The sequence below is a fragment of the Trypanosoma cruzi genome, genomic scaffold, assembly GCF_000209065.1.
Source record: "Trypanosoma cruzi strain CL Brener 1047053517191 genomic scaffold, whole genome shotgun sequence".
Classification (NCBI taxonomy): Eukaryota; Euglenozoa; class Kinetoplastea; order Trypanosomatida; family Trypanosomatidae; genus Trypanosoma; species Trypanosoma cruzi.
In genome coordinates, this window is record NW_001849546.1 from 81,588 (window position 1) to 106,293 (window position 24,706).

The 24,706-nt window shown below is 55.1% G+C and overlaps 2 protein-coding genes and 5 pseudogenes across 2 annotated transcripts, besides 5 other annotated features; all 7 read left to right on the forward strand.

The window, feature by feature from the left end:
* Positions 1 to 24,706: part of a sequence feature (areas not merged during assembly with more than two copies in the genome that could not be assigned to a particular haplotype) that runs on past the window's edge.
* On the forward strand, positions 135 to 1,520 carry Tc00.1047053511923.10 (annotated as a pseudogene).
* Positions 709 to 769: a microsatellite.
* Tc00.1047053511923.30 (trans-sialidase, putative) lies at positions 2,795 to 5,416 on the forward strand (the record flags this gene model as incomplete). The annotated part of the gene is made up of 1 exon (XM_808548.1): positions 2,795 to 5,416. One exon carries the CDS (start codon positions 2,795 to 2,797, stop codon positions 5,414 to 5,416), a length of 2,622 nt encoding a protein of 873 aa, XP_813641.1.
* Positions 6,331 to 9,777, forward strand: Tc00.1047053511923.40 (annotated as a pseudogene).
* Tc00.1047053511923.49 lies at positions 11,254 to 12,645 on the forward strand (annotated as a pseudogene).
* Positions 11,831 to 11,891: a microsatellite.
* Positions 13,920 to 16,538, forward strand: Tc00.1047053511923.60 (trans-sialidase, putative; the record flags this gene model as incomplete). Its single annotated transcript, XM_808549.1, has 1 exon — positions 13,920 to 16,538. The coding sequence occupies one exon, from the start codon at positions 13,920 to 13,922 to the stop codon at positions 16,536 to 16,538; it is 2,619 nt and encodes an 872-aa protein (XP_813642.1).
* Positions 16,700 to 16,772: a sequence feature (T-rich).
* Tc00.1047053511923.71 lies at positions 17,547 to 20,858 on the forward strand (annotated as a pseudogene).
* On the forward strand, positions 22,398 to 23,786 carry Tc00.1047053511923.80 (annotated as a pseudogene).
* Positions 22,973 to 23,033: a microsatellite.

Genomic DNA, 24,706 nt, shown 5'->3' on the forward strand with positions numbered 1-24,706 from the left:
GTGTGCGTGCTGCCGCAGGGCTGCTGCCGTTGTTTACTTTGCGCGTTATTGTGTGACTTGTCTCTTCTTTGCTTTCACGCTGCGTTGACGGGGAGTTGGTTTGTGCTGAAGGCTGCAGGCAAGTGACAGGAGTGATGGCGATGATGACTGGCCGTGTGCTGCTGGTGTGTGCCCTCTGCGTGCTGTGGTGCGGTGTTAGTGTGGTGGCGGCCGATGTTGCTGGTGGTGCCGACGGCAGTGCGGGTGAGTATTTTGTTTTGCGGGACGGCGCGCTCAGCTGCGGAAGGGATGCGCGGAGGCGTTCGGCAGGAGGACGGGAGGCGGTGCGAATATTTCTGCCGTGGAGGAATGCGTGCGTCGGGGGATGGACGGTGTGCGTGCCGTTGTGGATGGCCGTAGCCGTTGGAGGCGTCAACACTCCGCTGTGGTCGCTGCTGTTGATTCTGATGACAAAAGTGGCGAGGGCAGCGATGGCACATTGAAGGGATTATCTTCTTCAGACCAGATGCCACAGGCGGGACAAGGTGGAGAAGAATGACAGGAACATACAGGTTCACTGGAAGTGACGAATAAGTTGGAAGGAAACGAGGATTCACAAATAACAGGCGAGCAGAATGTCAGTTCAGATGCCGATCGTCCCAAACAAACTGGGAGTCAAGTGCCAGCGGGCGACCAACCGGAAGATGAGGAAGGCACGAAAAGTCCCCAACCGCCACCACCACCACCTCCAGCAGAACCACTACCACAACTGCCACGACAACCACCACCAGGAACAAACACATTACAGTCAGAAGAAACACATCCAGCAATTACAGCGGAAAAACACTCAAAGCCACAAGACGGAGGTCACTCACACGAAACGAAGATGCCACAAACAAAAGGCTCAACAAAGCACGGGGAAGGAGCATCCTCCTTGCAGTCACCGGAGAGCGTATCGCATTTGAGTCGAGAGAGTACAACACCATTATCTACCTCCACAGACAGTAGTGGCGATGCCGGAAGCACGGTGGAGAACAGTGGTGCTAACAATCCCACACCTCCTGCCGCCTCAGTGACACAACATGATTCCGAGGGAGATACTGGCCCCGCTGCTCCGCCAGCCAGCAACACCGAATTGCAATCAGAGGAAATACCCAACGCGGGTATAATTGCCACGACACATGACGACGACGACAGCAGCCGTGCAGCTCCTACTGCTGAAAGGACTACCGCTGGCACAAGAAGCACTCAAACCTCTGGTGATGCGAGTGACCTTGAACGGGCCAATAACGACGACGTCAATGATGACGTGGCACGCAACGGTAAGACCGCCGAATTTGAAGGCGCCTCGGGAGACAGGAACACTGAGGCAGATAATGATGAGAGATACACAACAGTACCAGAGACCGCCACCAATAAAACAATCAATACAGAGATACCAGCCGACAGCGACAGCATCACCGCGGTGTCGCACACCACCTCCCCTCTTCTGCTTCTTCTTGTTGCGTGTGCGGCTGCTGCTGCGGTGGTGGCCGCGTGAGAGTGAGGGAGAGAGAGCCGTGCACCGCCCGCACACACACGCGTCCTTCTCTCTCTGTGTGTGTCCCCTTGCATGGACTCTCGCCCTCACCTCACCCCACGAGGCACACACAATAATGTGCCCATTGTATATATGCATGCACACCCATGCAGGCCCGTTGGTGCTCTCTTTTGCACGACACGCACCGCTGCCGTCCTGCCTGGCTGCATGGGCGGAGCACCGTAACTGTTTCTGTTTTGTTTCCATTGCATTGAGTGGGCGACCTCTCTCTCTCTCCCTCTGTGTGTGTGTTTTGCTTTACGGGAGTAATGAGAGTGTGTGTGCGCTGGTCGTCCCACGCTTCTTTTTGTTTTGTTTTTCATTGTGTTGTTGTTGAGTGCACCCATTCCGCCGGCTGCGTGTGTGTGTGTGTGGTGATATGAGTAATTTGCGTGTGTGCTATCTGACTCTCTCTGCTGTTGCCTTCTTCAGACTCTCTTGTGGCGCACAGCTGCTCTGCAAGTGTACACGCTGACAAACGCACTAGCAGATGCACACGCCATGTTGCGCACGCTGTGGGGCGGCGTGAACGCTGAGGACGCACGCACGTACACGATTCTTGCTGCGGCTGCCCTTGCGAGGAGGGATGACGGATGACCGCGATTTGTTATGTTGCCGTGCTGCGAGCGTGATTTCCTAGGCTTGCTGCCCATGGGCGGCGTGGCGTTTTGGTGTCTGGGATTATTGCGGATGGGCTTCAGCCCAGCAGCTGCACGGTCTGACGTGTTCCTCCCGCTGTTCGTACGCCGACGGAGGATTCTCCGGCTGTGCGGGGCGATGTGCGGGTGCGTTGGAAGAGACAAGAGTAAAACGACTGGCGGCAGCGCGTGTGTGCCGTGAAGGGCGGCTGTGTTTTTTTATCCTGCTGGTTTTTCTTTTTGTGAGGGCGTTGTTCAGTGTGTGCTGACGCGTGACGAATAACGACGTGCCGGGCGTGGCTCCTGCTGCTGCTGCTGGCGATGACCGTCGCTGTGTGTTCCCGCTGCACTGTTCATCCTTCTCGTTTCATGTGTCTGCGTGCGTGAGTTGTTGTTGAGAGTGACTGCGGCAGGGATGACGATGATGATGCCACTCACTGTGGACGCAGGCGGTGTTCACTGTTTCACTTCTTTTTCTTAACTTCTCTCTTACCCACACACAAAGGAAAGAAGTTAATAACAAGCGCTAATCGCCACTGTGAAATTGTAAGACTCTGAAAGGACCAACAGCACACACACCGCCCACACACATATTTGTATGCTCTCACGTGTTGCTGCAGTCATGGCACCCCGCACACACAACCGTCGCCGCGTGACCGGATCCAGCGGGAGGAGGAGGGAAGGAGGAGAGAGTGAGCCGCAGAGGCCCAACATGTCCCGGCATCTCTTCTACTCTGCGGTGCTCCTCCTCGTCGTGATGGTGTGCTGCGGCAGTGGTGCTGCGGGAGTTGCGGGGGAACCATCTGTTCCAAAGTTTAAATGGAGGGGCATCAATGAGAGTGAAGGTGAAACTGTGGAGTCGTTGGGTGCTCCCAGCCTTCTAAAAGTGGGGAGTGACGTATTTGCCGTTGCCGAGGCGCAGTGCATGAAGGATAAAAAAGTCTTTACTGGCGTTGCATCCCAACCTCTCACGACAGAAACTGATGACACACCGGAGGAAGTTCTGGGAAAAACCGAAGATGGGACACAAGTACTGGAGGAAGGTGCTTCCGAAGAGCAGAAGAAGAAAGTGGATGTGAGCCGACCAACGACTGCTGTGAAGGGGAATGATATTTACATGCTTGTTGGAGCCTACAATAAAGTTGCCGCTCCTGGACAGGTTGTTGCGTCTGACGCGGCTCAATTGGGACTTTTGCTGGTGAAAGGGAGCGTCAGTAGTGGTGGGGGTACAAATAACAAAAAAATTGACTGGGAAGTTACTGACAATCCCCCGCAAGGACTTTGTGGCACACAGCTCGATTCCTGGACAAGGCTGATTGGAAGCGGTGGATCGGGTGTTGAGATGCATGACGAGACTCTTGTGTTTCCTGTGGAAGGCACGAAGAAGGCGGCGGTGGGCACTGTAGTGGATGTGAAGACTGTCTCACTGATCATATACTCCACGGATACTACGAATTGGACGCTGTCGAAGGGGATGTCTGACGGTGGCTGCAGTGATCCCTCCGTCGTGGAGTGGGAGGAGGGAAAACTCATGATGATGACTGCGTGCGCTGGTGGCCGCCGCAGGGTGTACGAGTCCGGTGACATGGGGGAGTCGTGGACGGAGGCCCTCGGGACACTCTCGCGCGTGTGGGGCAACAAACAGGACGGAAAAGCGACGGCCGTTAGAAGCGGGTTCATCACAGCGACTGTTGGAAATGATGGTGTTGATGATAAAAAAGTGATGCTCGTCACTCTGCCGGTGTATGCTGATAACGGCAACAAAAAGGGCAAACTCCATCTTTGGCTGACGGACAATACGCACATTGTTGATATTGGGCCGGTATCCGGTGATGATGACGAAGAGATTACCGCCAGCTCCCTGTTGTACAACAGTGGTACAGGTGAAGATGATACTGATGATAATGAGAAGTTGATTGCACTGTACGAGAGGCAGAAGAAGGATGTGAAACCATCACCCGGTATGGTCTCTGTGCTTCTGACTGAGAAGCTGAAGCGTGTGAAGGAGGTGCTGACGACCTGGAAGGAGGTGGACGGCCGTGTCTCCAACCTGTGCACCTCATTAAGTGCTGAGAAGGATCCCTCTACCGGCGATGTCTGCGGCCCTACTGTTAAGATCACGGCTGGGCTGGTTGGCTTTTTGTCGGGCAACTTCTCTGGGAACACATGGAGGGACGAGTACCTCGGCGTGAACGCCACGGTAAAGAACGAAGGGGCTGCAAAGGTGGATAGTGGCGTGAAGTTCACGGGGCGTGGCGCAGGGGCGGAGTGGCCTGTTGGCAAGCAGGGGGAGAATCAGCTGTACCACTTTGCGAACTACAACTTCACTCTTGTGGCGACGGTGTCCATCCACAATGTGCCGCAGGAGGGAAACACCCCCATTCCTTTGATGGGTGTGAAGATGAATGGCGATGGAAATAATGTGCTGCTGGGAGTGTCGTACGACAGCGGAAAGAAGTGGCATGTACTGTGCGGTGACGGAAAAACTGAGGAGCTCAGCAGCACGTGGGAGACAGAGACACAGTACCAGGTGGCCATTGTGCTAAAGAACGGCACCCAGGGCTCCGTGTACGTCGATGGTCAGCGAGTGGGGAATGAAGAATGTGCATTGAGAAATGATGAGTCGAACGAGATCTCCCACTTCTACATTGGAGGGGATGGAGAAAACGCAGCCAACAAAGAAGTGTCTGTGACTGTGACGAACGTCCTGCTGTACAACCGCCCGTGGGATGAAGCGGAGATTACTGCGCTTAACCCGAATAAAGACCCCACTCCTCCGGTGACCCCGAATGCTCAGGAAACCGGAGCTTCGTCTGCTCTTGACGGAAGCCAGCTGACGGAACGGGGACAGTCGATGGGGAGCAGTGGTGCGGGCAGTGGCGGTGCATCACCATCAGCGGTGCCCACTGTCAGTACTCCTTCAGCAGGAAAGGACTCCTTACAGCAGGTGGCGTCAGGAAAATCTTCCGATGGAACTCAAACTGTGGGTGGCGGTTCTTTTTCTGATGGCGAGCCAACGGTGGAGACAAGAGAAGGAGGAACGGATAGGCAGAAGGAGGAGGGGATCCACGCACAGAACGGGGACGTAAAGGCTGCGGCCCTCAACGGCAGTCTCGGAAATGTGTCGCAGGGGAATAACACCGATGCCGGCACCATGCGTGAGAGTGGACCGTTGCCATCGCTGCTTCTGCTGGGACTGTGGGGGTTGACGGCTCTGTGAGGCGTGACTGGCTGCCGCGTGGAGCAATTGCGGCCTCCCCTGCACGGAATTAATTCCAAGAACTAACTTTTTCCTTAAGATAATTTTTTTTTTTGCTTTCTGTTTGTAATTCATAATTTTTTTGCGTGTTGCGCGTGTGTGTCCTTAAAATCTTTTTTTCTGTTATTAATTTTCGTCTGTTTTTTTATTTTTCATTCCCCCATATCTCCTTTTTTTCTTGCTTTTGGGGGCAATCACTATGGACGTTTTTTCTTTTCTACTCTTCTAATTGTTTGTTGCTGCACTCTTCCCGTGAGGGGTGCCGTGTGTTCCCGCCCAACTGCTCCACTCGCACACCACCGACACGCTCGTGACGACGGCCCTGTGCGCCTCGCCTGCTGCACGCATGAGGAGGGGCCGCGACGAACGGCGCGCTGAGGGAGCCGTGACGTGTGGGCGTGCGACGAGGGCCTGTGGGGCGGAGCACACATTTCTTCCCTCTTGTTTTGTTTTCTTGCGGCCAGGGCTGGCAGACACCCGCAGCGCCACACACACAGCCACACCCTGCCGCCGTGTTTTTCTTTTCTTTTGTTTTTTATTTGATGGGTGTGTGCCGCCACCGTGCGTGATTGTTGAGGTCGGGGTTGTACCGCATGTATCGCCTCCATCCAGCTGTGCCTCTTGCTGTGTTGATGTGCCTTCCTGTGCTCCTTTTCTCTTCAGCTCCTCCAGCACAAGGACAAATAGGTATTTGCACAGTGCTCTGCCTTCTGTTTTTGCTTTGCCGGTTGATGGCGTTGCCTGCTCGTTGTGTGCTGGCGCGTGACGGACGGTGCCACGATGGCCTCCTCTGGCAATGACGGTCGCTGTGCTCTCGGCACACATCCACACACTCCTCCCTCTCTGTGAGAGTGATTGCGGCAGGAGCGTGGTCTATGGCAGTGGCTGTGGTGTCTTGGAGAGGGCGAGGCGCCGAAGGAGAAATAAGAGGCCGAACCCGCTGGACGATATTACGATGGCGGATGAAAGCTTTTTCTACGGTCTTTTATCGGCTTCCTTCAGAAGTGCGGCGTGTCGCTGCCTGACGGGATGCCTGCACTCGGCACCCTTCGAGGCATTGCGTTCCTTCATTCAGTGTGATGCCACAATCATCATGGCAGCACCTTCCCTCACGGCTTTGAGTGTGGCAATACGAATGACGGCAAAACAACGATGAGGACGATGACGATTTTCACCGAGAGGCGGATTATTTGCGTGTCTTGGCACACGAATCCCAGGAGGTTTGAATGCCGTCCCCACAATTCCCGGCCTTGCGGAACTGTTGGCTTTTGCGCTGTCACCCGCCGTAATTATTGCCCATGCGTTGAGGCTGATCCATTTGCCGTGGATTTCACGCAGCAGCTCTCGAGTTTTTGTGCTGCTCATCCCGCGTTGGCCCATTCGCATGTGTTTCAGCGTTGCCTGGCGTGTGATTTGTTGTGTGTTGTCGAGGCCGCCGCCTCCAGGTTTCTTTTGGTGCCCAATAGGAAGCACTTTGCGTTGCGGTGGATATTTACTTGCGTGGTCGTTGACGCACGTGACGATGCTCAACGGGTGTGTCTTTTGTTTGGCGGGCACGAGGGAGACTTCGGTGTGTGCCGACAGCACCGCGAAAGTATTCGTCGACGGATCGAGGCGAAACTAACGGAGGTCTGTCCGCTGCATCTCTCATGGCAGCTGCGGGGCACTCCGAGCGCACAGAGTGGATGGATGGATGCCGTGCAGCTGGGGAGACCAGTTTTCTTCTCCGCCCTCCGTTGCCCGGGAAAATCGATAATCCGCAGCGTCACTGCCAGCTGCATTTTACTGCTGGGGATCGACTGTGCTGAAGTTGCCCGTCTAATGTGAATCGCAGCGTCAGTGCAGGAAGACGCTTTCACGCACTGCGAGTAGCTGCTCCAGGCTCGAGCTCATCAATATTCCCGGCAGGGAGCCATGCACTTTGGTGGCCGGGGACTTTCAGGCGAGTGTGTTTCGCTTCATCCGCCTCGTATTTGTGGGGGACACTGCGCATCGACCCTCCCCAACAGTTCCACCACCTTCGCTTCCCCGCCACCCGCTGCCATCTGCTGACGGTACAGTTGTTTGGCTCCGTCGATGATGCGCTTGTGAAACTTCCTCCCCGCACGCTGCAGGATTATTGTTTTTGTTTTTGGCGATGCGATAAGTCCGGCGACACCGCAACTGTGTGCAGCACAAACTAATCTCCGCAGTGGACCCTATTTTTCTGCAGTGTCGCCGTCGCGATCCCGTCATTGTGTACTTGGTGCAGCTTTTTGGGGTTGGGCCAGTGCAGCCGTTGGATGCTCGGCTCGCTTTTGTTTTGGTCGCTTTGGGTCTCAGGGAGAAGAAGTTTAATTTGTTTCACGTGCGGGATGGTGGAGACACTGCCATGAGCAACTCTGCGGAATATTATAGACTTGTGGAGGAAGGGAGGCGACGGGGGAGGAACTGGTGGCAGCAGTCGGCGTGTCTCTTCTCCCAGGGGATGGAGACGCGTGGAGCAGAAACAACATTACTCCTGCCAACGACAATTCGACGCTTTCTGAGGGTGATGGAGGGTGCGACAGACATGCCTGTTGCCTGCACTCTTCGTGTGACCGACGGATCGCGGCTGGTGGATGACCGCCTTTCAACAAACATGCCGGGAGAACGGTGTACGCCAGGTGTATTCGAGACGACATGCCTCGGGCCGATTGACGACGTTGTGAGCGATGCGGTGCTGCAGTGGTGTTTTTTGCTTTCTCGAAGCGTTTATTTCTTTTTCCTCTTGCCAGTTTGTTTTTGCCGTGGAGGAGTTGACGGCATGCGGTGCGGGTGTAGCGTCGACAGAGCCATCCACGCTTTGTGTTGGAAGCGTTATTTTGAGTCGTGTTATCCACGCCGTGTGTACCTTTTCCTGCTGGGAGTCTTGTGTGTGTGGTTGAGTCCTTTTTCTCCAATTTGTTTGCTGATACGATCAAATGCTCCGCCGCTGCGCATCGCCGTTTTTCCATGGCGGTGGATCGAGCAGATGCCGAGGGAATTGCAGGCGGAACCAATCAAGGTTTGCCTCACTCGCTGCTGCCGCATGACGATGGGTGGTGAGCAAACAGGGGAGGAGCGGGCGGTGGCAGCAACGCGTGCCGTGCTGTAGACACATCCGGACCTACCAGTGTGGCGACGGTGCTGACGCAGAGTCCGTTACTGAGGGAACACAATATGGAGGCGGGAATGCCAGTGGAGCCTCGTGTGGTGGCGCGCATTTCTTATTGGCGGGGTGACAACCGCGCCTTCCAATCTGCTGGACGCTGATATCATGTTGCGCCCGATGGGGCATGCTATCACCGTGGCAGAGCAGCCGTCTGACTCTCTTGATGGATTCATGGCTTGGAGAAAGGGACTTTCTCTCCCATCATACCCAACATGGCCTGCACTGGTGCGTTGCTGCTGCGGTGATGACAACACAGTGACGGAGGGAATAGCGGTTGTGTATTTGCGATGAAACCTACCGGAGACGTATTCATCGCGTGCGTTTTCCACCTCAGCACGCGGTGGGTGGCGGTCCTTTGAGGATTGTTATGGACGGGCTGTTTAACCGCGGTCTTTTAGTGAATGGAGTTGTTATGGAAGATGATGCGATCCGCGTGCAGCACAACGGATGCCCCCAGTACTCCTTGGAGGAGCGTAGGCGAATCCTGCAGGGAATGATGAGGGACGGCCTGCCCGTGATGTGGCATGAGGCAAGTAACCGTCGTTGTGCGCACTCAAACCGTATCCCCGATGATGCGCCTATCGGCTGTGACGTGCATGGACAAATGCAGACCGTCCACATTCTCGTGGAATCGCGGCAAGCACGTTGGGGCATTGCCGAGTCTCCCCAATACCGTGAGACTCTTTAAAAATTTGCCATCGCCAGAGGGCGAGATAACCCCGGCCAAGTTGGTTGTGCTTCTCCAGGGACGAGGCAGGCGAATATTTGTGTCCCTTGTGCGGTACCTTGCTCTACCCTGCCGTCTGCCGTGGTGCCTCTCCGACGACATTCCTGACCCATCTTTGCCACCGAGAGGCAGACTTGGCTCCGAATGCCGTTTGTCTGCGGACGCAACCCTGCAGTCGTACGTGCGGTATCTTCCACGCGTATTTTAGAGGGCACGCGTCATTGGTCTGGACGCCAACAACGCCATCGTACCATCCGATGCGACACTCTTGCACCGTTGTTGTTGCCGTTGCGGTGTTTTTATTTCTCCCGACTGGAGTGAGATGCGTTTTGTTTCTCACTTGTACGCTTCGCTGACTCCCACTGTGGGCGCTGAGAGCGTGCAGCGGAACGATGGCAGGCTTGCGGCAACTGCCTCGCATAGAAAGGGAGGGCTGTTTGTTGTGCAACTAGGGGGAGATGGTTGTGGTTCTCTCCTCCTTCTATTTTATGGTGGCTGTTCTGTCGTTGTGTGTGCGTGTTTCTTGTGTGGATGTCGTTTTGCGGTGCGTGCAGTGTGCGAGTTGTGCCTGCCGCGGGAGGTCGCATCATTACCGCGCACGCAACGGCGACGCTGCGACGATGTGTGTGTGTGTGTCTTTTTGCTGCACCTCTTTTTATTTCTCTTTGCCCTTCTATTCTCCACTTGGTGTGCAGATCTGCTCACCGAACTCAGCAACTCTACTGCTGCTGCTGCTCGCACGTGTACGCGAAGAGAGATGGCGATGGTTGTACGGTGCGTGTGGGAGCGAGGATTCCGGTGTGCACTGGCGCCTATTCGGCGAGAGCAACTGGACTGCGCGTCGTACTGGTAAGAAGCCGGATGGTCAATATGTAACGGAAGAGGAGGCTTTCAATGCGATATTCTGCGATTTTGCGGCGAGGAGCTGCTCGGATTACGGCGGCACGAATAATTCCGTAGGAATGGAGGAATATATGAGTCCTGACCTCACGACGCCCAACACCACCGATGCGTACAGCGATGGGACAGCATCCATGGTCCTCGAGCACCCGCCCCCGCCGTCAAGGAGCCGACAAACAGCAGTGCGTGCAGCAGCGCCACACAGAGCACATCTCCTTTAAACAACGAGAAAGTCAGCGAGAGCAGAGGGATCTCTTTTGAAGCTGACTTGTCCTTGCCGACGGTGGACGGCAGCGAAATTATCGCCTCTTGTGGGTGGAGAAACCACTGCTGCCTCCGCTTTTGGGACTGTGTGGGGTTGTGGCAGTCTTCTCAGCCACGGAGTGTCGATTTTCGACTTCTCACGGAGAATATGAGCTGCGTTCCCCACAAGTTTTGTGTTTACTTTTTTGATTTTGCCTAACTGGAATAATACGCGCTCTTTTCTTTCTTTACTTAATGGTCGGCTGCTGCACACCGTCATGAGGGAAGTGTTTCCCTCCTGCTTGCTTCTGTTGCCTGCACTCGGTGCCGGCCCTGCGGCTGTGCGTTTCACGGACTGCACGAAAGGAGGAGTGGAGAGACAGGCCGGATGCCGCATGAAATGTGAGGGTTGTTGTGTGGGCTGGTGGAACAGTACGATTTTTTTTCTTGTGAGGGCATTGTACGCATGTATGTATGAACACAGACATGCTGTGCCGCATGGCGTATGAAGTGAAAATGTTGCTGAGGTGTATTTTTTTCTGGGCGGAGGGACTCCTGTTGGACACTTAACTCCTTTTTTTATTGTTTTGGTATTGCCTTTTTGCTTCTGATTTGCAGGTCGGTGTGCGTGCTGCCGCAGGGCTGCTGCCGTTGTTTACTTTGCGCGTTATTGTGTGACTTGTCTCTTCTTTGCTTTCGCTCTGCGTTGACGGGGAGTTGGTTTGTGCTGAAGGCTGCAGGCAAGTGACAGGAGTGATGGCGATGATGATGACTGGCCGTGTGCTGCTGGTGTGTGCCCTCTGCGTGCTGTGGTGCGGTGTTAGTGTGGTGGCGGCCGATGTTGCTGGCGGAGGTGATGGCGGTGCGGATGAGTATTTTGTTTTGCGGGACGGCGCGCTCAGCTGCGGAGGGAGTGCGCGGAGGCGTTCGGCAGGAGGACAGGAGGCGGTGCGAATATTTCTGCCGTGGAGGAATGCGTGCGTCGGGGGATGGACGGTGTGCGTGCCGTTGTGGATGGCCGTAGCCGTTGGAGGCGTCAACACTCCGCTGTTGTCGCTGCTGTTGATTCTGATGACAAAAGTGGCGAGAGCAGCGATGGCACATTGAAGGGATTATCTTCTTCAGACCAGATGCCACAGGCGGGACAAGTTGGAGAAGAAGGACAGGAACATACAGGTTCACTGGAAGTGACGAATAAGTTGGCAGGAAACGAGGATTCACAAATAACAGGCGAACAGAATGTCAGTTCAGATGCCGATCGTCCCAAACAAACTGGGAGTCAAGTGCCAGCAGGCGGCCAACCGGAAGATGAGGAAGGCACGAAAAGTCCCCAACCGCCACCACCACCACCTCCAGCAGAATCACTACCACAAATACCACGACAACCACCACCAGGAACAAACACATTACAGTCAGAAGAAACACATCCACCAATTACAGCGGAAAAACACTCAAAGCCACAAGACGGAGGTCACTCACACGAAACGAAGATGCCACAAACGAAAGGCTCAACAAAGCACGAGGAAGGAGCATCCTCCTTGCAGTCACCGGAGAGCGTATCGCATTTGATTCGAGAGAGTACAACACCATTATCTACCTCCACAGGCAGCAGTGGCGTTGCCGCAAGCACGGTGGAGAACAGTGGTGCTAACAATCCCACACCTCCTGCCGCCTCAGTGACACAACATGATTCCGAGGGAGATACTGGCCCCGCTGCCCTGCCAGCCAGCAAAAGTGAATTGCAATCGGAGGAAATACCCAACGCAGGTATAATTGCCACGACGTATGATGACGACAACGACAGCAGCCGTGCAGCTCCTACTGCTGAAAGGACTACCGCTGGCACAAGAAGCACTCAAACCTCTGGTGATGCGAGTGACCTTGAACGGGCCAATAACGACGACGTCAATGATGACGTGGCACACAACGGTAAGACCGCCGAATTTGAAGGCGCCTCGGGAGACAGGAACACTGAGGCAGATAATGATGAGAGATACACAACAGTACCAGAGACGGCCACCAATAAAACAATCAATACATAGATACCAGCTGACAGCGACGGCATCACCGCGGTGTCCCACACCACCTCCCCTCTTTTGCTTCTTCTTGTTGCGTGTGCGGCTGCTGCTGCTGCGGTGGCCGCGTGAGAGTGAGGGAGAGAGAGCCGTGCACCGCCCGCACACACACTCTTCCTTCTCTCTCTGTGTGTGTGTCCCCTTGCATGGACTCTCGCCCTCACCTCACCCCACGAGGCACACACATAATGTGCCCATTGTATATATGCATGCACACCCATGCAGGCCCGTTGGTGCTCTCTTTTGCACGACACGCACCGCTGCCGTCCTGCCTGGCTGCATGGGCGGAGCACCGTAACTGTTTCTGTTTTGTTTCCATTGCATTGAGTGGGCGACCTCTCTCTCTCTCCCTCTGTGTGTGTGTTTTGCTTTACGGGAGCAGTGAGAGTGTGTGCGCTGGTCGTCCCACGCTTCTTTTTGTTTTATTTTTGGTTGTGTTGTGGTTGAGTGCACCCATTCCGCCGGCTGCGTGTGTGTGTGTTTGTGATGGTAAGAGTAATCTGCGTGTGTGCTATCCGCTTCTCCCTATCTTTGCTTTGTTGGGACTCTCTTGTGCCGCACAGCTGCTCTGCAAGTGTACACGCTGACAAGCGCACTAGCAGATGCACACGCCATGTTGCGCACGCTGTGGGGCGGCGTGAACGCTGAGGACGCACGCACGTACACGATTCTTGCTGCGGCTGCCCTTGCGAGGAGGGATGACGGGTGACCGCGATTTGTTATGTTGCCGTGCTGCGAGCGTGATTTCCTAGGCTTGCTGCCCATGGGCGGCGTGGCGTTTTGGTGTCTGGGATTATTGCGGATGGGCTTCAGCCCAGCAGCTGCACGGTTTGACGTGTTCCTCCCGCTGTTCGTACGCCGACGGAGGATTCACCGGCTGTGCGGGGCGATGTGCGGGTGCGTTGGAAGAGACAAGAGTAAAACGACTGGCGGCAGCGCGTGTGTGCCGTGAAGGGCGGCTGTGTTTTTTTATCCTGCTGGTTTTTCTTTTTGTGAGGGCGTTGCTCAGTGTGTGCTGACGCGTGACGAATAACGACGTGCCGGGCGTGGCTCCTGCTGCTGCTGGTGGTGACCGTCGCTGTGTGTTCCCGCTGCATTGTTCATCCTTCCCGTTTCATTTGTCTGCGTGCGTGAGTTGTTGTTGAGGGTGACTGCGGCAGGGATGACGATGATGATGCCACTCACTGTGGACGCTGGCGGTGTTCACTGTTTCACTCCTTTTTCTTAACTTCTCTCTTACCCACACACAAAGGAAAGAAGTTAATAACAAGCGCTAATCGCCACTGTGAAATTGTAAGGCACTGAAAGGACCAACAGCACACACCGCCCACACACACACATATTTGTATGCACTCACGTGTTGCTGCAGTGAAGGCACCCCGCACACACAACCGTCGCCGCGTGACCGGATCCAGCGGGAGGAGGAGGGAAGGAGGAGAGAGTGAGCCGCAGAGGCCCAACATGTCCCGGCATCTCCTCTACTCTGCGGTGCTCCTCCTCGTCGTGATGGTGTGCTGCGGCAGTGGAGAGGCTGCGGGAGTTGCGGGGCAGCCATCTGGTCCTCAGTTTGAATGGAGGGGCATCAATGAGAGTGATGATGTAACTGTGGACTCGTTGGGTGCTCCCAGCCTTCTAAAAGTGGGGAATGACGTATTTGCCGTTGCCGAGGCGCAGTGCAAGAACGGTGGTGTCGGTTTTACTGGCGTTGCATCTCAACTTCTCACGACACAAACTGCTGAGACACCGGTGGAATTGTTTATTGATGCCTTAAAGAAGACACAAGTACTGGAGGAAGGTGCTTCTAAAGACCAAAGGAAGAAAGTGGATGTGAGCCGACCAACAACTGCTGTGAAGGGGAATGATATTTACATGCTTTTTGGACAGTACGGCAGTAAAGTTGCCGTTCCTGGACAGGATGATGCGGCTCAATTGGGACTTTTGCTGGTGAAAGGGAGCGTCAGTGGTGGGGGTACAAGTAACAAGAAAATTGACTGGGAAGTTATAGAAAGTTCCCCGCAAGGACTTTTTGCCACACAGCTCGATTCCTGGACAAGGCTGATTGGAAGCGGTGGATCGGGTGTTGAGATGAAGGATGAGACTCTTGTGTTCCCAGTGGAAGGCACGAAGAAGAAGGCGGTGGGGGGCACTGAAGAGGGTGTGAAGACTGTCTCACTGATCATATACTCCTCCACGGATAATAAGAATTGGACGCTGTCGAAGGGGATGTCTGACGGTGGCTGCAGTGATCCCTCCGTCGTGGAGTGGGAGGAGGGAAAACTCATGATGATGACCGCGTGTGGTGATGGCCCTCGCAGGGTGTACGAGTCCGGTGACATGGGGGAGTCGTGGACGGAGGCCCTCGGGACACTCTCGCGTGTGTGGGGCAACAAAAAGGACGGACAAGCGACGGCCGTTAGAAGCGGGTTCATCACAGCGACGATTGACGGTGTTGGTAATAAAAAAGTGATGCTCGTCACTCTGCCGGTGCATGCCGAGGAAGGCAAAGAAAAGGGCAAACTCCATCTTTGGCTGACGGACAATACGCACATTGTTGATATTGGGCCGGTATCCGGAGAAGATGACGCTGCCGCCAGCTCCCTGTTGTACAACAGTGGCGGGAACACTGATGAGAGGAAGGAGGAGTTGATTGCACTGTACGAGAAGAAGAAGGATGTGAAACCACCACCCGGTATGGTCTCTGTGCTTCTGACTGAGCAGCTGAAGCGTGTGAAGGAGGTGCTGACGACCTGGAAGGAGGTGGACGGACGTGTCTCCCAGCTGTGCACCTCATTAATTGCTCAGAAGGATCGTGCCTCAACTGACGATGTCTGCGGCGCTGTAAAGATCACGGCTGGGCTGGTTGGCTTTTTGTCCGGCAACCTCTCCGGTGACACATGGAGGGACGAGTACCTCGGCGTGAACGCCACAGTAAATAATAAAGGGGCAGCAGCGTCAACATTGACCAGCACGGATAGGGGTGTGACATTTAAGGGACGTGGTGCGTGGGCGGAGTGGCCTGTTGGCAAGCAGGGGCAGAATCAGCTGTACCACTTTGCGAACTACAACTTCACTCTTGTGGCGACGGCGTCCATCGACAAAATGCCGGAGGGAAACACCCCCATTCCTTTGATAGGTGCGAAGATGAATGGCGATGGGAATTCTGTACTGCTGGGACTGTCGTACGACAGCGAAAGGAAGTGGCATGTACTGTGCTGTGACAAAACCCCTAAGGAGCCCAGCAGCACGTGGGAGACAGAGACACAGTACCAGGTGGCCATTGTGCTAAAGAACGGCACCCAGGGCTCCGTGTATGTCGATGGTCAGCGTGTGGGGAATGGAGAATGTGCATTGGGAAATGGTGCGTCGAAAGAGATCTCCCACTTCTACATTGGAGGGGATGGAGAAAACGCAGCCAACAAAGAAGACGTGTCTGCGACTGTGACGAACGTCCTGCTGTACAACCGCCCGTGGGATGAAGCGGAGATCGCCGCTTTCAACCCGAATAAAGACCCCGCTCCATCTCTGGTGGACGGGTCTGTTGAAGGAGACGCGATTCGGCCTTCTGGTGGTGGTCAAGAAATGGAGGAACAGAGAGAGTCGTTGGAGAGCAGTGGTGTGAACGGTGTATCCGCACCAACAGTGCCCAGTGCCAAGACTTCCTCAGGAGAAGAGGTGTCCGCAACCCAGTTGGTTTCGGAAGAATCTTCCGATGGAAGTAAAAATGTGGGTGGCGGTTCCTCGCCTGGCAGTGACGCACCGGTGGAGACAAGAGAAGGAGGAACGGATGGGCAGAAGGAGGAGGAGATCCACGCACAGAACGGGGACGTAAATGCCACGGCCCTCAGCAGCAACCTTGGAAATGTGTCGCAGGGGAATAACACCGATGCCGGCACCATGCGTGGGAGCGGACTGCTGCCATCGCTGCTTCTGCTTCTGTTGGGACTGTGGGGGTTGACGGCTCTGTGAGGCGTGACTGGCTGCCGCGTGGAGCACTTGCGACCTCCCCTGCACGGAATTAATTCCAAGAACTAACTTTTTCCTTAAGATAATTTTCTTTTCTTGCTTTCTGTTTGTAATTCATAATTTTTTTGCGTGTTGCGCGTGTGCGAGTGTGTGTCCTTAAAAACTTTTTTTTTCCGTTATTAATTTTCGTCTGTTTTTTTTATTTTTCATTCCCCATATCTTTTTTTTTTTGCTTTTGGGGCAATCACTATGGACGTTTTTTCTTTTCTACTCTTTTAATTGTTTGTTGCTGCACTCTTCCTGCGAGGGGTGCCGTGTGTTCCCGCCCAACTGCTCCACTCGCACACCCACCGACACGCTCATGACGACGGCCCTGTGCGCCTCGCCTGCTGCACGCATGAGGAGGGGCCGCGACGAACGGCGCGCTGAGGGAGCCGTGACGTGTGGGCGTGCGACGAGGGCCTGTGGGGCGGAGCACACATTTCTTCCCTCTTGTTTTGTTTTCTTTGCGGCCAGGGCGGGCAGACACCCGCAGCGCCACACACACAGCCACATCCTGCCGCCGTGTTTTTCTTTTTTTGTTTTTCTTTGTGGATTTTTGTGCTGCCACTGTGCGTGATTGTTGAGGTCGGGGCCGTGCCGCATGTATCGCCTCCATCCAGCTGTGCCTCTTGCTTTGTTGATGTGCCTCCCTGTGCTCCTCCTCTTTTCAGCTCCTCCAGCACAAGGACAAATAAGTATTTGCACAGTGGTCTGCCTTCTGTTTTTGCACTTCCGGTTGATGGCGTTGCCTGCTTTTTGTGTGCTGGCGCGTGACGGACGGTGCCACGATGGCCTCCTCTGGCGATGACGGTCGCTGTGTTGTCGGCACACATCCACACACTCCTCCCTCTCTGTGAGAGTGATTGCGGCAGGAGCGTGATCTACGGCAGTGGCAGCTGGTGTCTTGGAGAGGGACGAGGCGCCGAGGGAAGGAGAAATAAGAGGCCGAACCCGCTGGACGATATTACGATGGCGGATGAAAGCTTTTTCTACGGTCTTTCATCGGCTTTCTTCAGAAGTGCGGCGTGTCGCTGCCTGACGGGATGCCTGCACTCGACACCCTTCGAGGCATTGCGTTCTTCCATTCAGGGTGATGTCGCAATCATCATGGCAGCACCTTCCCTCACCGCTTTGAGTGTGGCAATACGAATGACGGCAAAACAACGATGAGGACGATGGCGATTTGCACCGAGAGGCGGATTATTTGCGTGTCTTGGCACACGAATCCCAGGAGGTTTGAATGCCGTCCCCACAATTCCCGGCCTTGCGGAACTGTTGGCTTTTGCGCTGTCACCCGCCGTAATTATTGCCCATGCGTTGAGGCTGATCCATTTGCCGTGGATTTCACGCAGCAGCTCTCGAGTGTTTGTGCTGCTCATCCCGCGTTGGCCCATTCGCATGTATCTGAGCGTTGCCTGGCGTGTGATTTGTTGTGTGTTGTCGAGGCCGCCGCCTCCAGGTTTCTTTTGGTGCCCAATAAGAAGCACTTTGCGTTGCGGTGGATATTTACTTGCGTGGCCGTTGACGCACGTGACGATGCTCAACGGGTGTGTCTTTTGTTTGGCGGGCACGAGGGAGACTTCGGTGTGTGCCGACAGCACCGCGAAAGTATTCGTCGACGGATCGAGGCGAAACTAACGGAGGCCTGTCCGCTGCATCTCTCATGGCAGCTGCGGGGCACTCCGAGCGCACAGAGTGGATGGATGGATGCCGCGCAGCTGGGGAGACCAGTTTTCTTCTCCGCCCTCCGTTGCCCGGGGAAAATCGATAATCCGCAGCGTCACTGCCAGCTGCATTTTACTGCTGGGGATCGACTGTGCTGAAGTTGCCCGTCTAATGTGAATCGCAGCGTCAGTGCAGGAAGATGCTTTCACGCACTGCGAGTAGCTGCTCCAGGCTCGAGCTCATCAATATTCCCGGCAGGGAGCCATGCACTTTGGTGGCCGGTGACGTTCAGGCGAGTGTGTTTCGCCTCATCCGCCTCGTATTTGTGGGGGACACTGCGCATCGACCCTCCCCAACAGTTCCACCACCTTCGCTTCCCCCGCCACCCGCTGCCCTCTGCTGACGGTACAGTTGTTTGGCTCCGTCGATGATGCGCTTGTGAAACGTCCTCCCCGCACGCTGCAGGATTATTGTTTTTGTTTTTGGCGATGCGATAAGTCCGGCGACACCGCAACTGTGTGCAGCACAAACTAGTCTCCGCAGTGGACCCTATTTTTCTGCGGTGTTGCCGTCGCGATCCCGTCATTGTGTACTTGGTGCAGTTTTTTGGGGTTGGGCCAGTGCAGCCGTTGGATGCTCGGCTCGCTTTTGCGTTGGTCGCTTTGGGTCTCAGGGAGAAGAAGTTTAATTTGTTTCACGTGCGGGATGGTGGAGACACTGCCATGAGCAACTCTGCGGAGTATTATAGACTTGTGGAGGAGGAGAGAGGCGACGGGGGAGGAACTGGTGGCAGCAGTCGGCGTGTCTCTTCTCCCAGGGGATGGAGACGCGTGGAGCAGAAACAACATTACTCCTGCCAACGACAATTCGACGCTTTGTGAGGGTGATGGAGGGTGCGACAGACATGCCTGTTGCCTGCACTCCTCGTGTGACCGACGGATTGCGGCTGGTGGATGACCGCCTTTCAACAAACGTGCCGGGAGAACGGTGTACGCCAGGTGGATTCGAGACGACATGCCTCAGGCCGATTGACGACGTTGTGAGGGATGCTGTGCTGCAGTGGTGTTTTTTGCTTTCTCGAAGCGTTTTTATTTCTTTTCCCTCTTGCCAGTTTGTTTTTGCCGTGGAGGAGTTGGTGGCATGCGGTGCGGGTGCGGCGTCGACAGAGTCATCCACGTTTTGTGTTGGAAGCGTTATTTTGAGTCGTGTTATCCACGCCGTTTGTACCTTTTCCTGCTGGGAGTCCTTTGTGTGTGGTTGAGCCCTTTTTCTCCAATTTGTTTGCTGATACGATCAAATGCTCCGCCGCTGCGCATCGCCGTTTTTCCATGGCGGTGGATTGAGCAGATGCCGAGGGACTTGCAGGCGGAACCAATCGAGGTTTGCCTCACTCGCTGCTGCCGCATGACGATGGGTGGTGAGCAAACAGGGGAGGAGCGGGCGGTGGCAGCAACGCGTGCCGTGCTGTAGACACATCCAGACCTACCAGCGTGGCGACGGTGCTGACGCAGAGTCCGTTACTGAGGGAACACAATATGGAGGCGGGAGTGCCAGCGGAGCCTCGTGTGGTGGCGCGCATTTCTCTCATTGGCGGGGTGACAACCGCGCCTTCCAATCTGCTGGACTCTGATATTATGTTGCGCCTGATGGGGCATGCTATCACCGTGGCAGAGCAGCCGTCTGACTCTCTTGATGACATCATGGCTCGGAGAATGGGACTTTCTCTCCCATCATACCCAACATGGCCTGCACTGGTGCGTTGCTGCTGCGGTGATGACAACACAGTGACGGAGGGAATAGCGGTTGTGTATTTGCGATGAAACCTACCGGAGACGTATTCGTCACGTGCATTTTCCACCTCAGCACGCGGTGGGTGGCGGTCCCTTGAGGATTGTTGTGGACGGGCTGTTTAACCGCGGTCTTTTGGTGAATGGAGTTGTTATGGAAGATGATGCGATCCGCGTGCAGCACAACGGATGCCCCCAGTACTCCTTGGAGGAGCGTAGGCGAATCCTGCAGGGAATGATGAGGGACGGCCAGCCTGCCTGTGATGTGGCATGAGGCAAGTAACCGTCGTTGGGCGCACTCAAACCGTATCCCCGATGATGCGCCTATCGGCTGTGACGTGCATGGACAAATGCAGACCGTCCACATTCTCGTGGAATCGCGGCAAGCACGTTGGGGCATTGCCGAGTCTCCCCAATACCGCGAGAGTTTTTAAAAATGTGCCATCGCCAGAGGGCGAGATAACCCCGGCCAAGTTGGTTGTGCTTCTCCAGGGACGAGGCAGGCGAATATTTGTGTCCCTTGTGCGGTACCTTGCTCTACCCTGCCGTCTGCCGTGGTGCCTCTCCGACGACATTCCTGACCCGTCTTTGCCACCGAGAGGCAGACTTGGCGCCGAATGCCGTTTGTCTGCGGACGCAACTCTGCAGTCGTACGTGCGGTATCTTCCACGCGTATTTTAGAGGGTACGCGTCATTGGTCTGGACGCCAACAACGCCATCGTACCATCCGATGCGACACTCTCGCACCGTTGTTGTTGCCGTTGCGGTGTTTTTATTTCTCCCGACGGGAGTGAGATGCGTTTTGTTTCTCACTTGTGCGCTGTGCTGACTCCCACTGTGGGCGCTGAGAGCGTGCAGCGGAACGATGGCAGGCTTGCGGCAACTGTCTCGCATAGAAAGGGAGAGCCGTTTGTTGTGCAAGTGTGGGGAGATGGTTGTGGTTCTCTCCTCCTTCTAGTTTGTGGTGGCTGTTCTGTCGTTGTGTGTGCGTGTTTCTTGTGTGGATGCCGTTTTGCGGTGCGCGCGGTGTGCGAGTTGTGCCTGCCGCGGGAGGTCGCATCATTACCGCGCACGCAACGGCGACGCTGCGACGATGTGTGTGTGTGTCTTTTTGCTGCACCTCTTTTTATTTCTCTTCTGCCCTTCTATTCTCCACTTGGTGTGCAGATCTGCTCGCCGAACTCAGCAACTCTACTGCTGCTGCTGCTCGCACGTGTACGCGAATAGAGATGGCGATGGTTGTATGGTGCGTGTGGGAGCAAGGATTCCGGTGTGCACTGGCGTCTATTCGGCGAGAGCAACTGGACTGCGTGTCGTACTGGTAAGAAGCCGGATGGTCAATATGTAACGGAAGAGGAGGCTTTCAATGCGATATTCTGCGATTTTGCGGCGAGGAGCTGCTCGGATTACGGCGGCACGAATAATTCCGTAGGAATGGAGGAATATATGAGTCCTGACCTCACGACGCCCAACACCACCGATGTGTGCAGCGATGGGACAGCATCCATGGTCCTCGAGCACCCGCCCCCGCCGCCAGGGAGCCGACAAACAGCAGTGCGTGCAGCAGCGCCACACAGAGCACATCTCCTTTAAACAACGAGAAAGTCAGCGAGAGCAGAGGGATCTCTTTTGAAGCTGACTTGTCCTTGCCGACGGTGGACGGCAGCGAAATTATCACCTCTTGTGGGTGGAGAAACACTGCTGCCTCCGCTTTTGGGACTGTGTGGGGTTGTGGCAGTCTTCTCAGCCACGGAGTGTCGATTTTCGACTTCTCACGGAGAATATGAGCTGCGTTCCCCGCAAGTTTGTGTTTACTTTTTTGATTTTGCCTAACTGGAATAATACGCGCTCTTTTCTTTCTTTACTTAATGGTCGGCTGCTGCACACCGTCATGAGAGAAGTGTTTCCCTCCTGCTTGCTTCTGTTGCCTGCACTCGGTGCCGGCCCTGCGGCTGTGCGTTTCACGGGCTTCACGAAAGGAGGAGTGGAGAGACAGGCCGGATGCCGCATGAAATGTGAGGGTTGTTGTGTGGGCTGGTGGAACAGTACGATTTTTTTTCTTGTGAGGGCATTGTACGCATGTATGTATGAACACAGACATGCTGTGCCGCATGGCGTATGAAATGAAAATGTTGCTGAGGTGTATTTTTTTCTGGGCGGAGGGACTCCTGTTGGACACTTAACTCCTTTTTTTATTGTTTTGGTATTGCCTTTTTGCTTCTGATTTGCAGGTCGGTGTGCGTGCTGCCGCAGGGCTGCTGCCGTTGTTTACTTTGCGCGTTATTGTGTGACTTGTCTCTTCTTTGCTTTCACGCTGCGTTGACGGGGAGTTGGTTTGTGCTGAAGGCTGCAGGCAAGTGACAGGAGTGATGGCGATGGTGACTGGCCGTGTGCTGCTGGTGTGTGCCCTCTGCGTGCTGTGGTGCGGTGTTAGTGTGGTGGCGGCCGATGGTGCTGGCGGAGGTGATGGCAGTGCGGATGAGTATTTTGTTTTGCGGGACGGCGCGCTCAGCTGCGGAGGGAGTGCGCGGAGGCGTTCGGCAGGAGGACAGGAGGCGGTGCGAATATTTCTGCCGTGGAGGAATGCGTGCGTCGGGGGATGGACGGTGTGCGTGCCGTTGTGGATGGCCGTAGCCGTTGGAGGCGTCAACACTCCGCTGTGGTCGCTGCTGTTGATTCTGATGACAAAATTGGCGAGGGCAGCGATGGCACATTGAAGGGATTATCTTCTTCAGACCAGATGCCACAGGCGGGAGAAGGTGGAGAAGAAGGACAGGAACATACAGGTTCACTGGAAGTGACGAATAAGTTGGCAGGAAACGAGGATTCACAAATAACAGGCGAACAGAATGTCAGTTCAGATGCCGATCGTCCCAAACAAACTGGGAGTCAAGTGCCAGCAGGCGGCCAACCGGAAGATGAGGAAGGCACGAAAAGTCCCCAACCGCCACCACCACCACCTCCAGCAGAACCACTACCACAACTGCCACGACAGCCACCACCAGGAACAAAAACATTACAGTCAGAAGAAACACATCCAGCAATTACAGCGGAAAAACATTCAAAGCCACAAGACGGAGGTCACTCACACGAAACGAAGATGCCACAAACGAAAGGCTCAACAAAGCACGAGGAAGGAGCATCCTCCTTGCAGTCACCGGAGAGCGTATCGCATTTGAGTCGAGAGAGTACAACACCATTATATACCTCCACAGGCAGCAGTGGCGTTGCCGCAAGCACGGTGGAGAACAGTGGTGCTAACAATCCCACGCCTCCTGCCGCCTCAGTGACACGACATGATTCCGAGGGAGATACTGGCCCCGCTGCTCTGCCAGCCAGCAACAGCGAATTGCAATCAGAGGAAATACCCAACGCAGGTATAATTGCCACGACAAATGATGACGTCAACGACAGCAGCCCTGCAGCTCCTACTGCTGAAAGGACTACCGCTGGCACAAGAAGCACTCAAACCTCTGGTGATGCGGGTGACCTTGAATGGGCCAATAACGACGACGTCAATGATGACGTGGCACGCAACGGTAAGACCGCCGAATTTGAAGCCGCCTCAGGAGACAGGAACACTGAGGCAGATAATGATGAGAGATACACAACAGCACCGGAAAACGCCACCAATAAAACAATCAATACAGAGATACCAGCCGACAGCGACAGCATCACCGCGGTGTCGCACACCACCTCCCCTCTTTTTCTTCTTCTTGTTGCGTGTGCGGCTGCTGCTGCGGTGGTGGCCGCGTGAGAGTGATTAAGAGAGAGCCATGCACCGCCCGCACACACACTCTTCCTTCTCTCTCTGTGTGTGTGTCCCCTTGCATGGACTCTCGCCCTCACCTCACCCCACGAGGCACACACAATAATGTGCCCATTGTATATATGCATGCACACCCATGCAGGCCCGTTGGTGCTCTCTTTTGCACGACACGCACCGCTGCCGTCCTGCCTGGCTGCATGGACGGAGCACCGTAACTGTTTTTCTTTTGTTTCCATTGCATTGAGTGGGCGACCTCTCTCTCTCTCCCTGTGTGTGTGTGTTTTGCTTTACGGGAGCAATGAGAGTGTGTGTGCGCTGGTCGTCCCACGCTTCGGCTTTTTGTTTCGTTTTTCATTGTGTTGTTGTTGAGTGCACCCATTCCGCGGCTGCGTGTGTGTGTGATGGTAAGAGTAATCTGCGTGTGTGCTATCTGCTTCTCCCTATCTTTGCTTTGTTGGGACTCTCTTGTGCCGCACAGCTGCTCTGCAAGTGTACACGCTGACAAACGCACTAGCAGATGCACACGCCATGTTGCGCACGCTGTGGGGCGGCGTGAACGCTGAGGACGCACGCACGTACACGATTCTTGCTGCGGCTGCCCTTGCGAGGAGGGATGACGGATGACCGCGAATTGTTATGTTGCCGTGCTGCGAGCGTGGTTTCCTGGGCTTGCTGCCCATGGGCGGCGTGGCGTTTTGGTGTCTGGGATTATTGCGGATGGGCTTCAGCCCAGCAGCTGGACGGTCTGACGTGTTCCTCCCGCTGTTCGTACGCCGACGGAGGATTCACCGGCTGTGCGGGGCGATGTGCGGGTGCGTTGGAAGAGACAAGAGTAAAACGACTGGCGGCAGCGCGTGTGTGCCGTGAAGGGCGGCTGTGTTTTTTTATCCTGCTGGTTTTTCTTTTTG